The following is a 14,107-nucleotide window of genomic DNA, read 5'->3' on the forward strand; positions in this document are numbered from 1 at the left end:
GGGGAGGGAAGGGAAGGGAAGGGAAGGGAAGGGAAGGGAAGGGAAGGAAAGGAAAGGAAAGGAAAGGAAAGGAAAGGAAAGGAAAGGAAAGGAAAGGACACCTTAAAAAAACAGAACAGGCCAAATGGAAAAACAGGCATAAAAATTCACTGAAGAGAACCCAAATGGAAAAAGAGTTATAAAAGCTCATTGAAAAAAAATAATTCCTTAAAAATTAGAATTGGGCAAGTGGAAATGAATGATTACATGAGACATCAAGAAATAATAAAACAAAATCAAAAGAATGAAAAAAATAGAAGAAAATGTGAACGATTTCACTGGGAAAACAATTGACCTGGAAAATAGATCAAGGAGAGATAATTTAAAAATTACTGGACTACCTGAAAGGAATGATCAAAAAAGGAGCCTCAACATCATCTTTTAAGAAATTATCAAGGAAAACTACCCTAATATCCTAGAACCTGAAGGTGAAATACAAATTCAAAGAATTCATCAATCACCTTCTGAAAGAGATCCCAAAATGAAAACTCCCAGGAATATTAAAGCCAAATTCCAGAGCTCCCAAGTTAAGGAGAAAGTATTTTTCCCACTTAATAGTATTTTGTTTTTTTCCAATTACATGGAAAAATAGTTTTCAACATTCACTTTTATAAGATTTTGAGTTTCAAGTTTTTTTCTCCCTCCCTCCCTTTGCCCCTCCCCAAGACAGCAAGCAATCTGATATAAGTTATATATGTACAATTATATTAAACATATTTCCATATTAATCATGCTGTGAAAGAAGAATCAGAACAAAAGGAAAAAAACACAAAAAAGAAAAAACAAAACACTAGAGAAAATAGAATGCTTTAATCTGCATTCAGACTCTATAGTTCTTTCTTTGAATATGGATAGCATTTTCCATCATGAGTCTTTTGGAATTGTCTTAGGTCACTGTATTACTGAGAAGAGCTATGTCTATCAAAGCTGGCCATCATACAATGCTGCTGTTACTATGTACAATGTTCTCTTGGTTCTACTCACTTCACTCAGTATCAGTTCATGTCAGTCTTTCCAGGCTTTTCTGAAGTCTGCCTGCTCATCATTTCTTATAGCACAATAGTATTCCATTACATTCATATACCACAACTTGTTCAGACATTCCCCAGTTGATGAGCATCCCCTCAATTTCCAATTCTTTGCCACCACAAAAAGAGCTGCTATAAATATTTTTGTACACATGGGTCCTTTTCCCTTTTTTATGATCTCTTTGGTTTACCAATCTAGTAGTAGTATCTGCTATATCAAAGGGTATGCACAGTTTTATAGCCCTTTGGGCATAGTTCCAAATTGCTCTTTAAGGAGAAAATATTGCAAGCAGCCAGAAACAATTCAAATATTATGAAGCCAGCATAACACAAGATTGAGCCGCTTCTAAATTAAACAATCAGAGGACTTGGAATACGATATTCCAAAAGGCAAAGTAGTTAGGACTACAACTAAGACTTACACCAAGCAAAACTGAGCATAATCCTTCAGGGGGAAAAATGGACATTTAAGAAAAATTAGGAATTGCAAGTATAAAAAGACCAGAGCTGTACAGAAAATCTGACATTCAAATACAAGTCTCAAGAAAAGCAGAAAAAGCTAAACATGAAAGAGAAATCATAAAGGACTTGAAAAGCTTAAACTGTTTACATTCCTATGTGGGAATATGATACTTGTAATCCCTAAGAACTTTCTCATTATTGGGGCAGTTAAAAAGAGTATACATAGACAGAAGACGCAGATATGAATTGGATGAGATCCAAAAAAATTAAATTAAGGGATGTGCTGGGACAAGGGGAAAGGGAGAGGGGGAATGGGGTAAATTTTCTTACATAAAAGAGGAGTGAATGAGTTTTTTTTTTTTTAAAGCAATCGGGGTTAAGTAACTTGCTCAAGGTTACACGGCCAGTTATTTCTGGGTGTGGTGCTGAGTGCCTGAGCCCGGGATTTGATCTCCAGGTCGTCCCAACACTGGAGCCGGTACTCTTACTCGCTGAGCCACCTGGCCGCCCCTGAGTGAATGAGTTTTTACAGTAGAGGGAAAGATGGGGTGAGGGTGTGGTGGGCAATGCTTAAATCTTACTCGGACAGAAATTGGGTCAAAGAGGGAATACCAACTACACTCAGTTGGGTACAGAAGCCATATCTTATGCTATAGGGAAGTAGAAAGGGAGGGGGGAAAGAAGAGAGATAGGGAAAGATGATAGGAGGGAGGGATAATAGAAAAGAAGGTGAATTAGGGGAGGCAGGGGTCAGAAGCAAAACACTTTCGAGTAGGGACAAGGTGAAAGGAGAGAGAAAGAGAAGGATAAATAGGGGGAAAAGCAGGATGGAGTCAAATACACAGTTAGTAATCTTAACTATTAATGTGAATATGATGAACTCATCCACAAAACAGAAATGATAGCAGAGTATATTAAAAAGCTGAATCCAATGGGGCAGAGTCAAGATGGTAGAGTAAAAGCAGGGACTTGCCAGAACTTTCCCCCAAACTTGTCCTATTACATGTAAAAAATGACTCTAAATAAATTCTAGAGCAGCAGAACCCACAAAAAGACAGAGTAAAACAAATCTCCAGCCCAAGACAACCTGAAAGGTCAACAGGAAAGGTCTGTTGCACCAGGATGAGAGAGGAGCATAATCCAGTGCAGGCTGTGCCAGCACAGACTGGGCCCCAGCGAACCTGAAGCAGGCCTCAGGGCACTGAACCACTGGCAGCTGTGGTAGTTCCCAGACTTCTTAACCCACAAATGCCAAAGACAACTTAGAAAATCAGCAGGAAAGGACTGTTGGACCTGGGTGAGAGATGAGGGGAGTCCAGCCCCAGCCCCAACACAGTCCTGGCCCCAGCAAACCAGGAGCAGGCCTGGGGAGTGACTGAATCAGGGCAGTGGCAACAATGGCAGCAACTGTTCCAGGAGCTCTCAGCCCATAGATGGTAAGGAGATCGAACAACTGATCAGACAAGATTACAGGGATCTTTTTGCTGGCATTGGGGCAGGACTCTGTTGCTTTGCCCATGCTTGGATCTGGGTGGCAGTATAGGCCAGGAGAGGAGAAAACACCTCTCTCAAAGAGGGAATACCATCTACACTCTGATATAGGCTATATGTGTACAATTATATTAAACATATTTCCATATTAATCATGCTGTGAAAGAAGAATCACAACAAAGGGAAAAAACCACAAGAAAGAAAAAACAAAAAAAGAGTTAAAATAGTATGCCTCAATCTGCATTCAAACTCTATGGTTCTTACTTTGGAAGAAATGAAAATTTACAGGTCCCTAGAAGTATCTTTTAAAACAGTTGCACAAAACCCCTGAAGCTGGGGACAGTATGCCCTCCATACTGGAAGCAGAGCACTACCTTAACAAAGAGCTAAAAAGTCAAGAGATAGGCTGGGAAAATAAGCAAACAACAGAAAAAACTCAGACTACAGAATCTTACTTTGGTGACAATGAAGATCAAAATTTACACTCAGAAGAAAACAACAAAGTCAAAGCTCCTACATCCAAAGCCTCCAAGAAAAATATGAATTGGTCTCAGGCTCTGGAAGAGCTCAAAAAAGATTTTGAAAATTAAGTAAGAGAAGTAGAGGAAAAATTGGGAAGAGAAATGAGAAAGATGCAAGAAAATCATGAAAAATGATTAAACAGCTTGCTAAAGGAGACCCCAAAAAATACTGAAGAAAATAACACCTTAAAAAATAGACTAGACCAAATGGCAAAAGAGGTCCAAAAAGTCAATGAGGAGAAGAATGCCTTAAAAAGCAGAACTGGTCAAATAGAAAAGGAGGTCCAAAAGCTCATTGAAGAAAATAATTCCTTCAAAATTAGAATGGAGCAAATGGAAGATAATGACTATGAGAAATCAAGAAACCATAAAACGGAACCAAAAGAATGAAAAAGTAGAAGGCAACGTGAAATATCTTATTGAAATAACAACTAACCTGGAAAACAGATCCAGGAGAGATCATTTTAAAAATTATTGGACTATCTGAAGGCCATGATCAAAAAGAAGCTAGACATCATCTTTCAAGAAATTATCAAAGGAAACTGTGCTGATACTCTAGAACCAGAGGGTAAAATAGAAATTGAAAGAATCCACCAATTACTCCCTGAAAAGAAATCCCAAAAGGAAAATTCCCAGGAATATTATAGCCAAATTCCAGAGTTCCCAGGTCAAAGAGAAAATATTGCAAGCAGCCAGAAAGAAACAATTCAAGTACTGGGGAAACATAATCAGTATAACACAAAATTTAGCAGCTTCTATATTAAGGAATAGGGGGCTTGGAATATGATATTGTGGAGGTCAAAGGAACTAATATTAAAACCAGCAAATTAATTACTCAGCAAAACTCAGAATAATCCTTCAGGGGAAAAAATGGTTATTCAATGAGATAAAGGAATTTAATGCATTCTTGAGAAAAAAAACAGAACTAAATGGAAAATTTGACTTTCAAATACAAGACTCAAGAGCAACATGAAAAAAGTAAACAGGAAAGAGAAATCATAAGGGACTTATTAAAGTTGAACTGTTTACATTCTTTTTTTTTTAAAGCAATCGGGGTTCAGTAACTTGCTCAAGGTTACACGGCCAGTTATTTCTGGGTGTGGTGCTGAGTATCTGAGCCCGGATTTGATCCCCAGGTCATCCTGACACTGGAGCCGGTGCTTGGTGCTCTTACTTGCTGAGCCACCTGGCTGCCCCTAAGCAATTGGGGTTAAGTAACTTGCTCAAGGTTACATGGCCAGGTGTTTCTAGGTGGGTGCTAAATGTCTGAGCCCAGGATTAGATCCCCAGGTCATCCCGATAGGAACTGTTTACATTCTTACATGGAAAGATGATATCTGTAATTCATGAGACCTTTCTCATTATTAGGGTAATTGAGAGAGAATATATATAGACAAAAGGCATAGGGTGAGTTGAACACGAAGGGATGATATCTAAAAAATAAAATTAAGGGGTGAGAGAGGAATGTACTGGGAGAAGGACAAAGGGAAAGGTAGAATGGTGTAAATTATAACACATAAAAGAGGCAAGAAAAAGCTTTCACAGTGGAGGGGAAGAAGGGGGAGGTGAGATGCAATGAATGAACCTTACTCTCATCAGAATTTGCTTAAGGAGGGAATAACATACACACTCAATTGGGTATAGAAAACTATCTTAACCTACAGGAAAATAGGGGGGAAGGGAATAAAGGGTGGTGATAGAAAGGAGGGCAGATTGGGGGAAGGATTAATCAGAAGCAAACACTTTTGAGGTGACAGAATGAAAGGAGAACAGAATAATCGGGGGGTGGGATAGGATGGAGGGAAATATAGTTAGTCTTTCACAACATGACTATTTTGGAAGTATTTTGCATAACTACACACATATAACTTGCCTTCTCAATAAGGGTGGGCGGGGAAGTAGAAAGGAAGAAATTTTGGAACTCAAAGTTTTAAAAACAAATGTTAAAAATTGTTTTTACATGTAACTGGGAAATAAGATACAGAGGCAATGGAGTATAGAAATCTATCTTACCCTATAGGAAAATAGAAGGGGAAGAGGATAAAAGAAGAGAGAGGTGATAGAAGGGAGGGCAGACTGGGGGAAGGAATAATCAAAGCAAAACACTTTTGAGGAGGGACAGGGTAAAAGGAGAGAGAGAATATAATAAATGGGGGTAGGGGAGACAGTATGTAGGGAAATACAGTTAGCAACTGTAACTGTGAAAAAAAATTTTTTTGAAGCAAGTTTCTTTGATAAAGGCCTCATTTCTCTAACATATAGAGAACTGTGTCAAATTTATAAAAATAAAAGCCATTCCCCAACTGATAAATGATCAAAAAATATAAACAGTTTTCAGATGAAGTAATTAAAGCTATCTATAGCCATATGAAAAAATATTCTAACTCACTATTGATTGGAGAAATGCAACTTAAAACAATTTTGAGGTACTATCTCACACCTATTAGATTAGATAATAGGACAGAAAAGGTAAATGACAAATGTTGAAGGGGATATGGGAAAAAATGAGATATTAATGTACTGTTCTGAACTGATAAAACCATTCTAGAGAAACTTGGAACTATGCCCAAAAAGCTATAAAACCATGCATATCCTTTGACACAGCAATACCATTACTAGTAACAGCAATATTGTAGGATGATCAATTGTGAATGACTTAGCTATTCTCAGCAATACAAAGATCTATGACAATTCTGAAGGACTTAGGATGAAAAATGCTATCCATCCCCAGAGAAAGAACTGATGGTGTCTGAATACTGATTGAAGCAAATTTTGTTTTTGTTTTTTTTTTCCATTTTATTTTTCTTGAGTTTTTTTTTCTATGTTCTCTTTTGGTCTGTATCTCAAAAGAGATTAAAAACAAAAAAGGAAAGGACCTACACATACAAAAATATTTATAGCAGCTCTTTCCTGGGAGTAAAGAATTAGAAACTGAGGTGATGCACATGTGCAAGTTGTGATATGTAACTATGATGGAATACTATTGTACTATAATAAATAATGAGCAGGATGCTCTCAGAAAAAACTAGAAAGACTTACATGGGTTGATGCTAAGTGAAATGTACTGGGTACAAACTAACAGCAATATTGTAGGATGATCAATTGTGAATGACTTAGCTATTCTCAGAAATACAATGATCTATGACAATTCTGAAGGATTTAGGATGAAAAATGCTATCCATCCCCAAAGAAAGAACTGATGGTGTATGAATATTGATTGAAGCAACTTTTGTTTTTGTTTTTTTTCCACTTTATTTTTCTTGAGGTTTTTTTTCCTATGTTTTCTTTCACAATATGACTGTTATGGATATGTTTTGCATGACTACACATATATAACCTATATGGAATTGCTTGCCTTCTCAATCAGAGGAGCAGGGAGGGAGGGAGGGAGAGAATTTGGAATTCAAAGTTTTAAAAATAAATGTTAAAAATTGTTCTTACGTGTAACGGAGGTAAAACTTAAATACTAAATAAATACAAAAAAATTTTTAAATTAAAAAAAAGAACTCACTATTTGACAAAAACTGCTGAGAAAATTAGAAAGCAGACTGGCAGAAGCTAGGTATAAACCAACATCTCACACCATATACCAAGATAAGGTCAAAATAGGTACAAGATTGAGACATAAAGGATGATACCATATGCAAATTAGAGGAGCATGGAATAGTTTACCTCTCAGATCTATGGGTAAGGGAATTTATGACCAAACAAGAGATAGAGAAAATTACAGGATATGAAATGGATAATTTTGATTACATTAAATTAAAAAGGGTTTGCACAAAGAAAATGAATGCAGCCAAGATCAAAAGGAAAGCAGAATGCTGGGGGAAAAAAATTATAGCAAGTTTCTCTGATAAAGGTTTCATTTTGCAAATGTATAGGGAACTAACCAAATTTATAAAAAGACAAGTTATTCCCCAATTAATAAATGGTCAAATGATATGAATAGAGTTTCCAGAAGAAGAAATCAAAGCTATCTATAGTCATATTAAAAAACTGTTCTAAATTGCTATTGATTGGAGAAATGCAAATTAAAACAACTCTGAGACATCACATCACCCCTATCAGATTGGCTAATATGACAATAAAGGAAAATGACAAATGTTGGAGGTGATGTGGGAAAATTGGGACACTATTGCACTGCTGGTGGAACTGATCCAAATGTTCTAGAGAGCAATTTGGAATTATGTCTAAAAGGCATTAAAACTATGCCTACCCTTTGACTCAGCTGTAGCACTACTAGGTCTATATCCCAAAGAGATTAAAAAAGAAAAGAAAAAGGACCTATATGTACAAGAATATTTATTGCAGCTCTTTTTGTGGTGGTAAAGATTTGGAAATTGATGCAATGCCCATTAATTGGGGAATGGCTAAGCAAGTTGTAGTATATGATTGTGATGGAATACTATTGTGCTATAAGAAATGATGAGCAGGAAGCTTTCAGAAAAACCTGGAAACACTTACACGAACTGATGCAAAGTGAAGTGAGCAGAACCAGAAGACCTTCCTACACAGTAACAGCAATATTCCACAAAGATTAACTGTGAATGACTTCACTATTCTCAGCAACACAGTGATCTAAGACAATTCCAAAAGCACTCATGATGAAAAATGCTACCCACCTCCAGAGAAAGAATTGATGAAATCTGAATGCAGATCAAAGCATACTTTTTTTAAACTTTTTCTTGTTGGTTTTTTTTTGGTCTGTTTTCTTTTACAACACAACTAATGTAGATATATGTTTTTCATGACAACATATATATATATATATATATATATATATAATCTATATCAAATTGCCTGCTTTCTCAATAAGGGAAGGGAAAGGAGGGAGGGAGGGAGAAAATTTGGAATTCAAAGTTATAAAAAATGAATGTTAAAAAATTTTTACATGTAATTGGAAAACAAATAAAACATTTGAAAAAAGAAAAATGGACCTAGATTCTGATGGACTTTAGACTACAAAAGTAAGGAGTTTAGACTTAATCCTGTAGGTAATGGAGTGCCACTTGAAAATTTCAAGCAGAGGATAGAGGCTAGGGTGGGGGACAGAGTTATGTGTGTGACAAAATCAGTCCTGTGCTTTAAGAAGATTAATTAGACAGTATGTACAAGATGGATATGATGAAGAGAGACTGAAGACAGGGAGAAAGGCTAGAAGGCTACTGCAAATTACCTATATATAAGGTGATAATGGTTTAAAACAGACTGGTAACAAGGAAGATGGAAAAGAAGGATGAGATGTCAAAGAATGATTGGGTTGGAGTAAAAAGAGAAGGACATATTGATATGTATAATATACATTAATAGAATGCTATCAGATACCCTCCTTTTCTAAAATATAATAGTATTGACTAAATAATGGAGGTTATGTGACATCATAAGAAAAAGTAAATCTTATATTAAATCTTATGTTGAGGGAGACAAGACACTTGCTCATTTGTAACATCTCTTTAGACATGGCAAAAAGACTGGAGACAACAGAGTTCCAAGTTCAGTTCACTGGTCACTGACTAGAAGGTTATTTGCTGAAGGTCCTCAGTTTCCCAATTTGTAAAGAATAATCAATTCCTGCTTCCCCAGGCTACAACCAATACAACAACCAAAAAAAAAAAAAAGAGTACTTTGTGGGAAAAAAAAAAAAGTACTTTGTCAGTACTCTGTTATCTGTCAAAGAATATGAGCCCACCCTTCAAAGGAGCTCCTTGGACTTTCTTCCCAATCTGCACTCAAAAAAAAAGAACAAAGAGAGGATTTAAATCGGCCAAATAGCACTAAAGACTCCCTGAGTTCTCTTTTACCTTGAGGTGTCATTGTGTCTGTTCCAATCCCTTGGAATTTCCCTAGTTCATCAAAACTCTCTCCATGCATTGAAGGCAGTGGGCTGGAGAAGCTCCTCTTCACAACAAGTCCACAGGTCTCTAACTGGCCTCCTTTCATATGATCTATCAGGTGGAAACAAGACATAAGCCAAAACCATTAAGAATCTCCACCTAACTCCCTACTCTTCTGTTCTAAGATGTTTCTTAATCCACTTCTTCAACTGAGGCAAAATATTCAGGACAACCAGCTCTTCTCCCTTTCCAAATTATACTAAAGACTTGGGGCAAATCTCTCCAGACATGGCAGTTATTTGGAATTTACTATATCCTCACAGTGCCACAATCAAAATTTCCCAGACCCCTGCTCTGTGAACTCTGCAAAGCCCCAAACAAACCAAAAAAAACAAAACAAAACAAAAAACCTCATCTGCTTAATAAGGGTGATCTGTCAAGTCCATGCAGGAGGCCATTTTCTCGAGATCTGCATATGGCATACCAACACAATGGCATACCAACCACAACCTAACAATCTTGGCATATGGAAATCGTGTTATGGAATAAGCACTAAACTTGGAGTCAAAACCCCAGATGCAAATTCCAGTTTCTATGCCTAGTTTATACAGACTGCTTTCTAGTTTTCCCAGTATTTTTTATTGAATAGTGAATTCTTGCCCTTTAGCTATTTAATAACCATATGACAGTGGGCAAGTCATTTAACATCTCTGGGTCTCAGTTTACCCATATGTAAAATGAAAGAATCAAACTAGATGTTCTTTAAAGTATTTTCAAGCTCTAAATCCTATAATCTTCACTTTTCAGAACATAAAGATAGCCTGTATCTTCCTTTCCCTAATTTCAAAGAAAATAACAGCCTTCCCCTAGTTGCCCAAATTCCTTTATATGGTAAGTGGGATTCTGCTACTTCCTTGCAAATAGAAATTAAAATGAAAATAGAGACAGCAAAGGAAGAAAAGGTCATGAAAGGAGCAAAAATTTAGGATAGGTTGATATTCCTAACTTCAGTAGATATTAAGGATAAATGATTTATTAACAGGTAATGATGAAGATGAGGGTAACAACAGAAGTATTTACATTTACATAGCACTTTTCCCTTTATAAAATACTTTGACACATATTATCTTTATTTGATTCACACAACAGCTTTCTCTGAAAAAATCAAAGTAGAATTCTCTCCATTTTGTGGAGAAATGAGACTCAGGACATAACCTGCATGTAAGAAGAAGACCGGGGACTTGATCCCAAGTCTTCTAATTCCCATTGAGTATTGCTTCCTAAGGTGCTGAGGGCCCTGCTGCCTGACTCCACTAGCCAATCAGTCAGTCTCTGTCTAGATCATCACCTGGTTCTGAGCATTCTTGGGACTTCTCAACCTTCTCTCCCCGTAGTTCTTCATCTGATGCTGGACAGGATGTCTGCCTCTTAATTTTGCTGGCTGCTACACTAGACAAAGACACCAAAGGGATAGCCTGACTTTCCTGCCGGAAAAATAAAAAAGCAAAAGAAAAGGTATTGATCAAAGAAGAAAGCTACTGCTATCTCTCAGATAAGAAAAGTCCCAAAGCAGGAGCTACATAAGGAAAACATACAACTATAGCATTTTGGTAATGAAGTGATGAGATTTTCAAAATGTATCAACTATTAACTGAGAAATACATTGGAATCAGAGCCATGATGATGGATGGAGGGAGCATTCTAAGTGAACTCTCCCAATATTTCCCCTTACAACAACTTTAAAATATCACATCAAATAGAATTCTGGAGCAATATAACTAACAAAAGGTTGAGAGGATGCATTTTTCCAGCCCAGGACAATTTAGGAAATCAGAAGGAGAGGTCTGTGGCATTGGGATGGGGACCAATAGCAGCAGGGTCAAAAGCAACAGGGGCAGCAGCAGTAGTACTGGGAGCTCCCACTACCCAGAAAAAATATCAGACAGCTACTCAGAAGGAGATAACGGGAATATTGTGAGAGCACTGGGTGCAGGACCAGGTGCCATTTGGCAACTCCACTGCCCATTACTCAGGTTCAGGGCAGAGGGGAGCACTAGTGTGTGTGGTCACAAGAGAACAGGGGCTCTTCCTGAGTAAGGAACAGGACACAGACCAGAAGAGCCGTGACCACACCTCCCCCCAGATCACAGCACCTTAGAAGCACCAAGAACATATAAATCCCTACAACTAACTGTAAAAACATCAAGGCATAAAAGCCTGAAATTTGGGATGGTGACTACTGTTCTACTCTCTACCAGGAGTGAGCAGAGCCCAACTCTAACTTAAAGTACAAAGTCAAGAAACATGCTGGAAAAATGAGCAAACAACAAAAAGAACCTGACCATAAAAGCTAGTATTGTGACAGGGAAGCTCAAGACAAACTCAGAAGACAACAAAGTGTCTAAATAAATCATTAGCATTTCCATATATTATCAACAAAACCTAGGAGGAAGAGATAGAAAGAGGAATTCCATTCAAAATAACTACAAATAGTATAAAATATTTAAGCATTTATTTGCCAAGAGACACATAGGAACTATATGAATACAATTATAAAAAACTTTTCATACAAATAGAGATGTAAAAAAATATTTTTAATAATAGAGAAATATTAATTGCTGAACAAATGGGTAGGCTGAACCAATATAATAAAAATGGGATAATTCTACATAAATTTACTTATTCAGTGCCATACCAATAAAACTACCAAAGAACTATTTTATAGAACTAAAAAAAAAAAGTTCATCTGGAAGAACAAAAGGTTAAGAATATCAAGGGAATCAGTGAAAAAAAATGTGAAAGAAGATGGCCTACCTATACTAGATTTCAAACTATATTACAAAGCAGTAATAATCAAATAATCTGGTACTGGGTAAGAAACAAAGTGATTGATCAGTGAAATAGATTAGGCACACAACATATACAAGTAAAAGACAATAGTAATCTTTTTTTTTAGTTGTTTCAGTCATGTTCAACTCTCCGTGACCCCATTTGGGGTTTTCTTGGCAAAGATCCTGGAGTAGTTTGCCATTTCCTTCTCCAGCTCATGTGACAGATGAGGAACTAAGGCCAACTGGGTTAAGTGGCTTGACCAGGAGCACACAGCTAGCAAGTGTCTATGGCCACATTTAAACTCAGGTGTTCCTGACTCCAGAGCCAGCAATTTATCCACTGTGCCATCTAGCTGCCCCAAAATAATCTAGTGTTTGATAAACTCAAAGATCCAAGCCTGGACAGCAAGAATTCACTATTCAACAAAAAGTACTGGGAAAACTAGAAAGCAGTATGGTAGAAAATAGGCATCTTGTACCATATATCAAGATAAGGATAACATAGGGATATCATTTAGACTTAAAAGGATGATATCATAAGGCAAATTAGGAAAGCAAGGAAAAAATTACCTGTCACCATGTATGGATAAATACATATGTACAAAAATATTTATAGCAGTTTTTTACAGTAGCAAAGAACTGGAAACTGAGGGAATGCCCAACAATTGGGGAATGGCTGAACAAGATGTTTTCAACTTATGATTGTGTTCAACTTGTGATTGTGCTATAAGAAATGACAAATGGAATAGTTTCAGAGAAACTTGGGAAGACTTATATGAACTGGTGCAAAGCGAAGCAAAAGAACCAGGAGCTCATTGTACATAGTAACAATAAGCAACTGTGAAAGACTTAACTATTCTGTTCAATACAATGATCCATGAGAATTCCAAAGGATTTTTGATGAAAAATGTTTTCTTCTACAGAGAGAACTGATGAACTCTGAGTGCAGATTAAAGCATAATTGTTTTCACTTTATTTTATATTTTCAATTTCTTGCTTTTTAAAACTTTTGTAATATGGCTAAAATGATGATATGTTTTGCATGATTTCACATGTATAATAAGTGCCATGTTGCTTCCCTTTTCAATAGGTGGAGGTAAAGGCTGGAGAGAGGGAGATAATTTAAAACTCAAAACAAAAAAGAATGTTAAAAAATTTATTTTAAAAAAGAAAAATACATTGTATTAGAAATACATAATTGCTTTATATATGTATCAAATTAGCATTCAATAAACAATTAAAAAGACCAAAAACCGAGTATCTGTGGGAAAATAGGCACCCTAATCTACTACTGGTGGAGTTGTAAAATTATTCAACTATTTTAGAAAACAATTTGGAATTATGCAAAAAAAAAGTTTTTTTTAATTGTTCATTACTAGAGATCCTACTACTAGAATTATATCCCAAGGGTATTACTAATAGCACAAAAAGACCCATATGTACAAAAACACTGAAAGCTGCATTATTTGTGATTACAAAAAAGTTGGAGAAAAACTATGCTCAATGATTGAACTATTGAACAACTGTGGTAAGTTATCATAAAAAAAAATAATTAACCTTAGGATTCAAGAGCAAACAGAAGCATAATTTATAATTTTCCCAGGTCAAGGCTTGATTAGATGCATGTAACAAGATCAGAAAAAAAAATTTTAATTTCTAATATTTAGAAGTAATGAGATTATTGTGCTGGGGAGTGGGATCTGGTGTAAGGGATGAATTTTTCTACTTACAGGGTTGAAGAGTTCAGTGGTAAGCCCTAGGTAATTGTGTAAAGACAGGAAGGTCACTCTCTGCAGTCGCACCATTATGATCTGATAAGATAGAAAAAAACATGAGGTTCAAAATTCCTCAGGTACTCACACTTAGGCCAGATGTGTACAGAAGTTCCATGGAGATTTTTC

The 14,107-nt window shown here is 36.4% G+C and overlaps 1 protein-coding gene across 4 annotated transcripts in view; it reads right to left on the reverse strand.

Annotated features, from left to right (window-relative positions):
- Positions 1 to 14,107, reverse strand: part of PNPLA7 (patatin like phospholipase domain containing 7) — a 235,315-nt gene that overhangs the window by 160,978 nt on the left and 60,230 nt on the right. For 3 of the 4 annotated variants that reach the window (XM_069072706.1, XM_069072701.1, XM_069072702.1), the window contains 3 exons: positions 13,937 to 14,017; positions 10,724 to 10,859; positions 9,343 to 9,486 (listed from right to left, as the gene is read on the reverse strand). In XM_069072706.1, the coding sequence (XP_068928807.1) occupies positions 9,343 to 9,486; positions 10,724 to 10,859; positions 13,937 to 14,017 (361 nt within the window). The remainder of the gene's footprint in view (positions 1 to 9,342; positions 9,487 to 10,723; positions 10,860 to 13,936; positions 14,018 to 14,107) is intronic. The other variant, XM_069072704.1, reaches the window with a different exon arrangement.

The sequence above is a fragment of the Petaurus breviceps genome, unplaced genomic scaffold (assembly GCF_028583685.1).
Source record: "Petaurus breviceps papuanus isolate PSGF00001 unplaced genomic scaffold, PetGlider_PUasm1.0 90847, whole genome shotgun sequence".
In the NCBI taxonomy this organism is placed as follows: domain Eukaryota; kingdom Metazoa; phylum Chordata; class Mammalia; order Diprotodontia; family Petauridae; genus Petaurus; species Petaurus breviceps.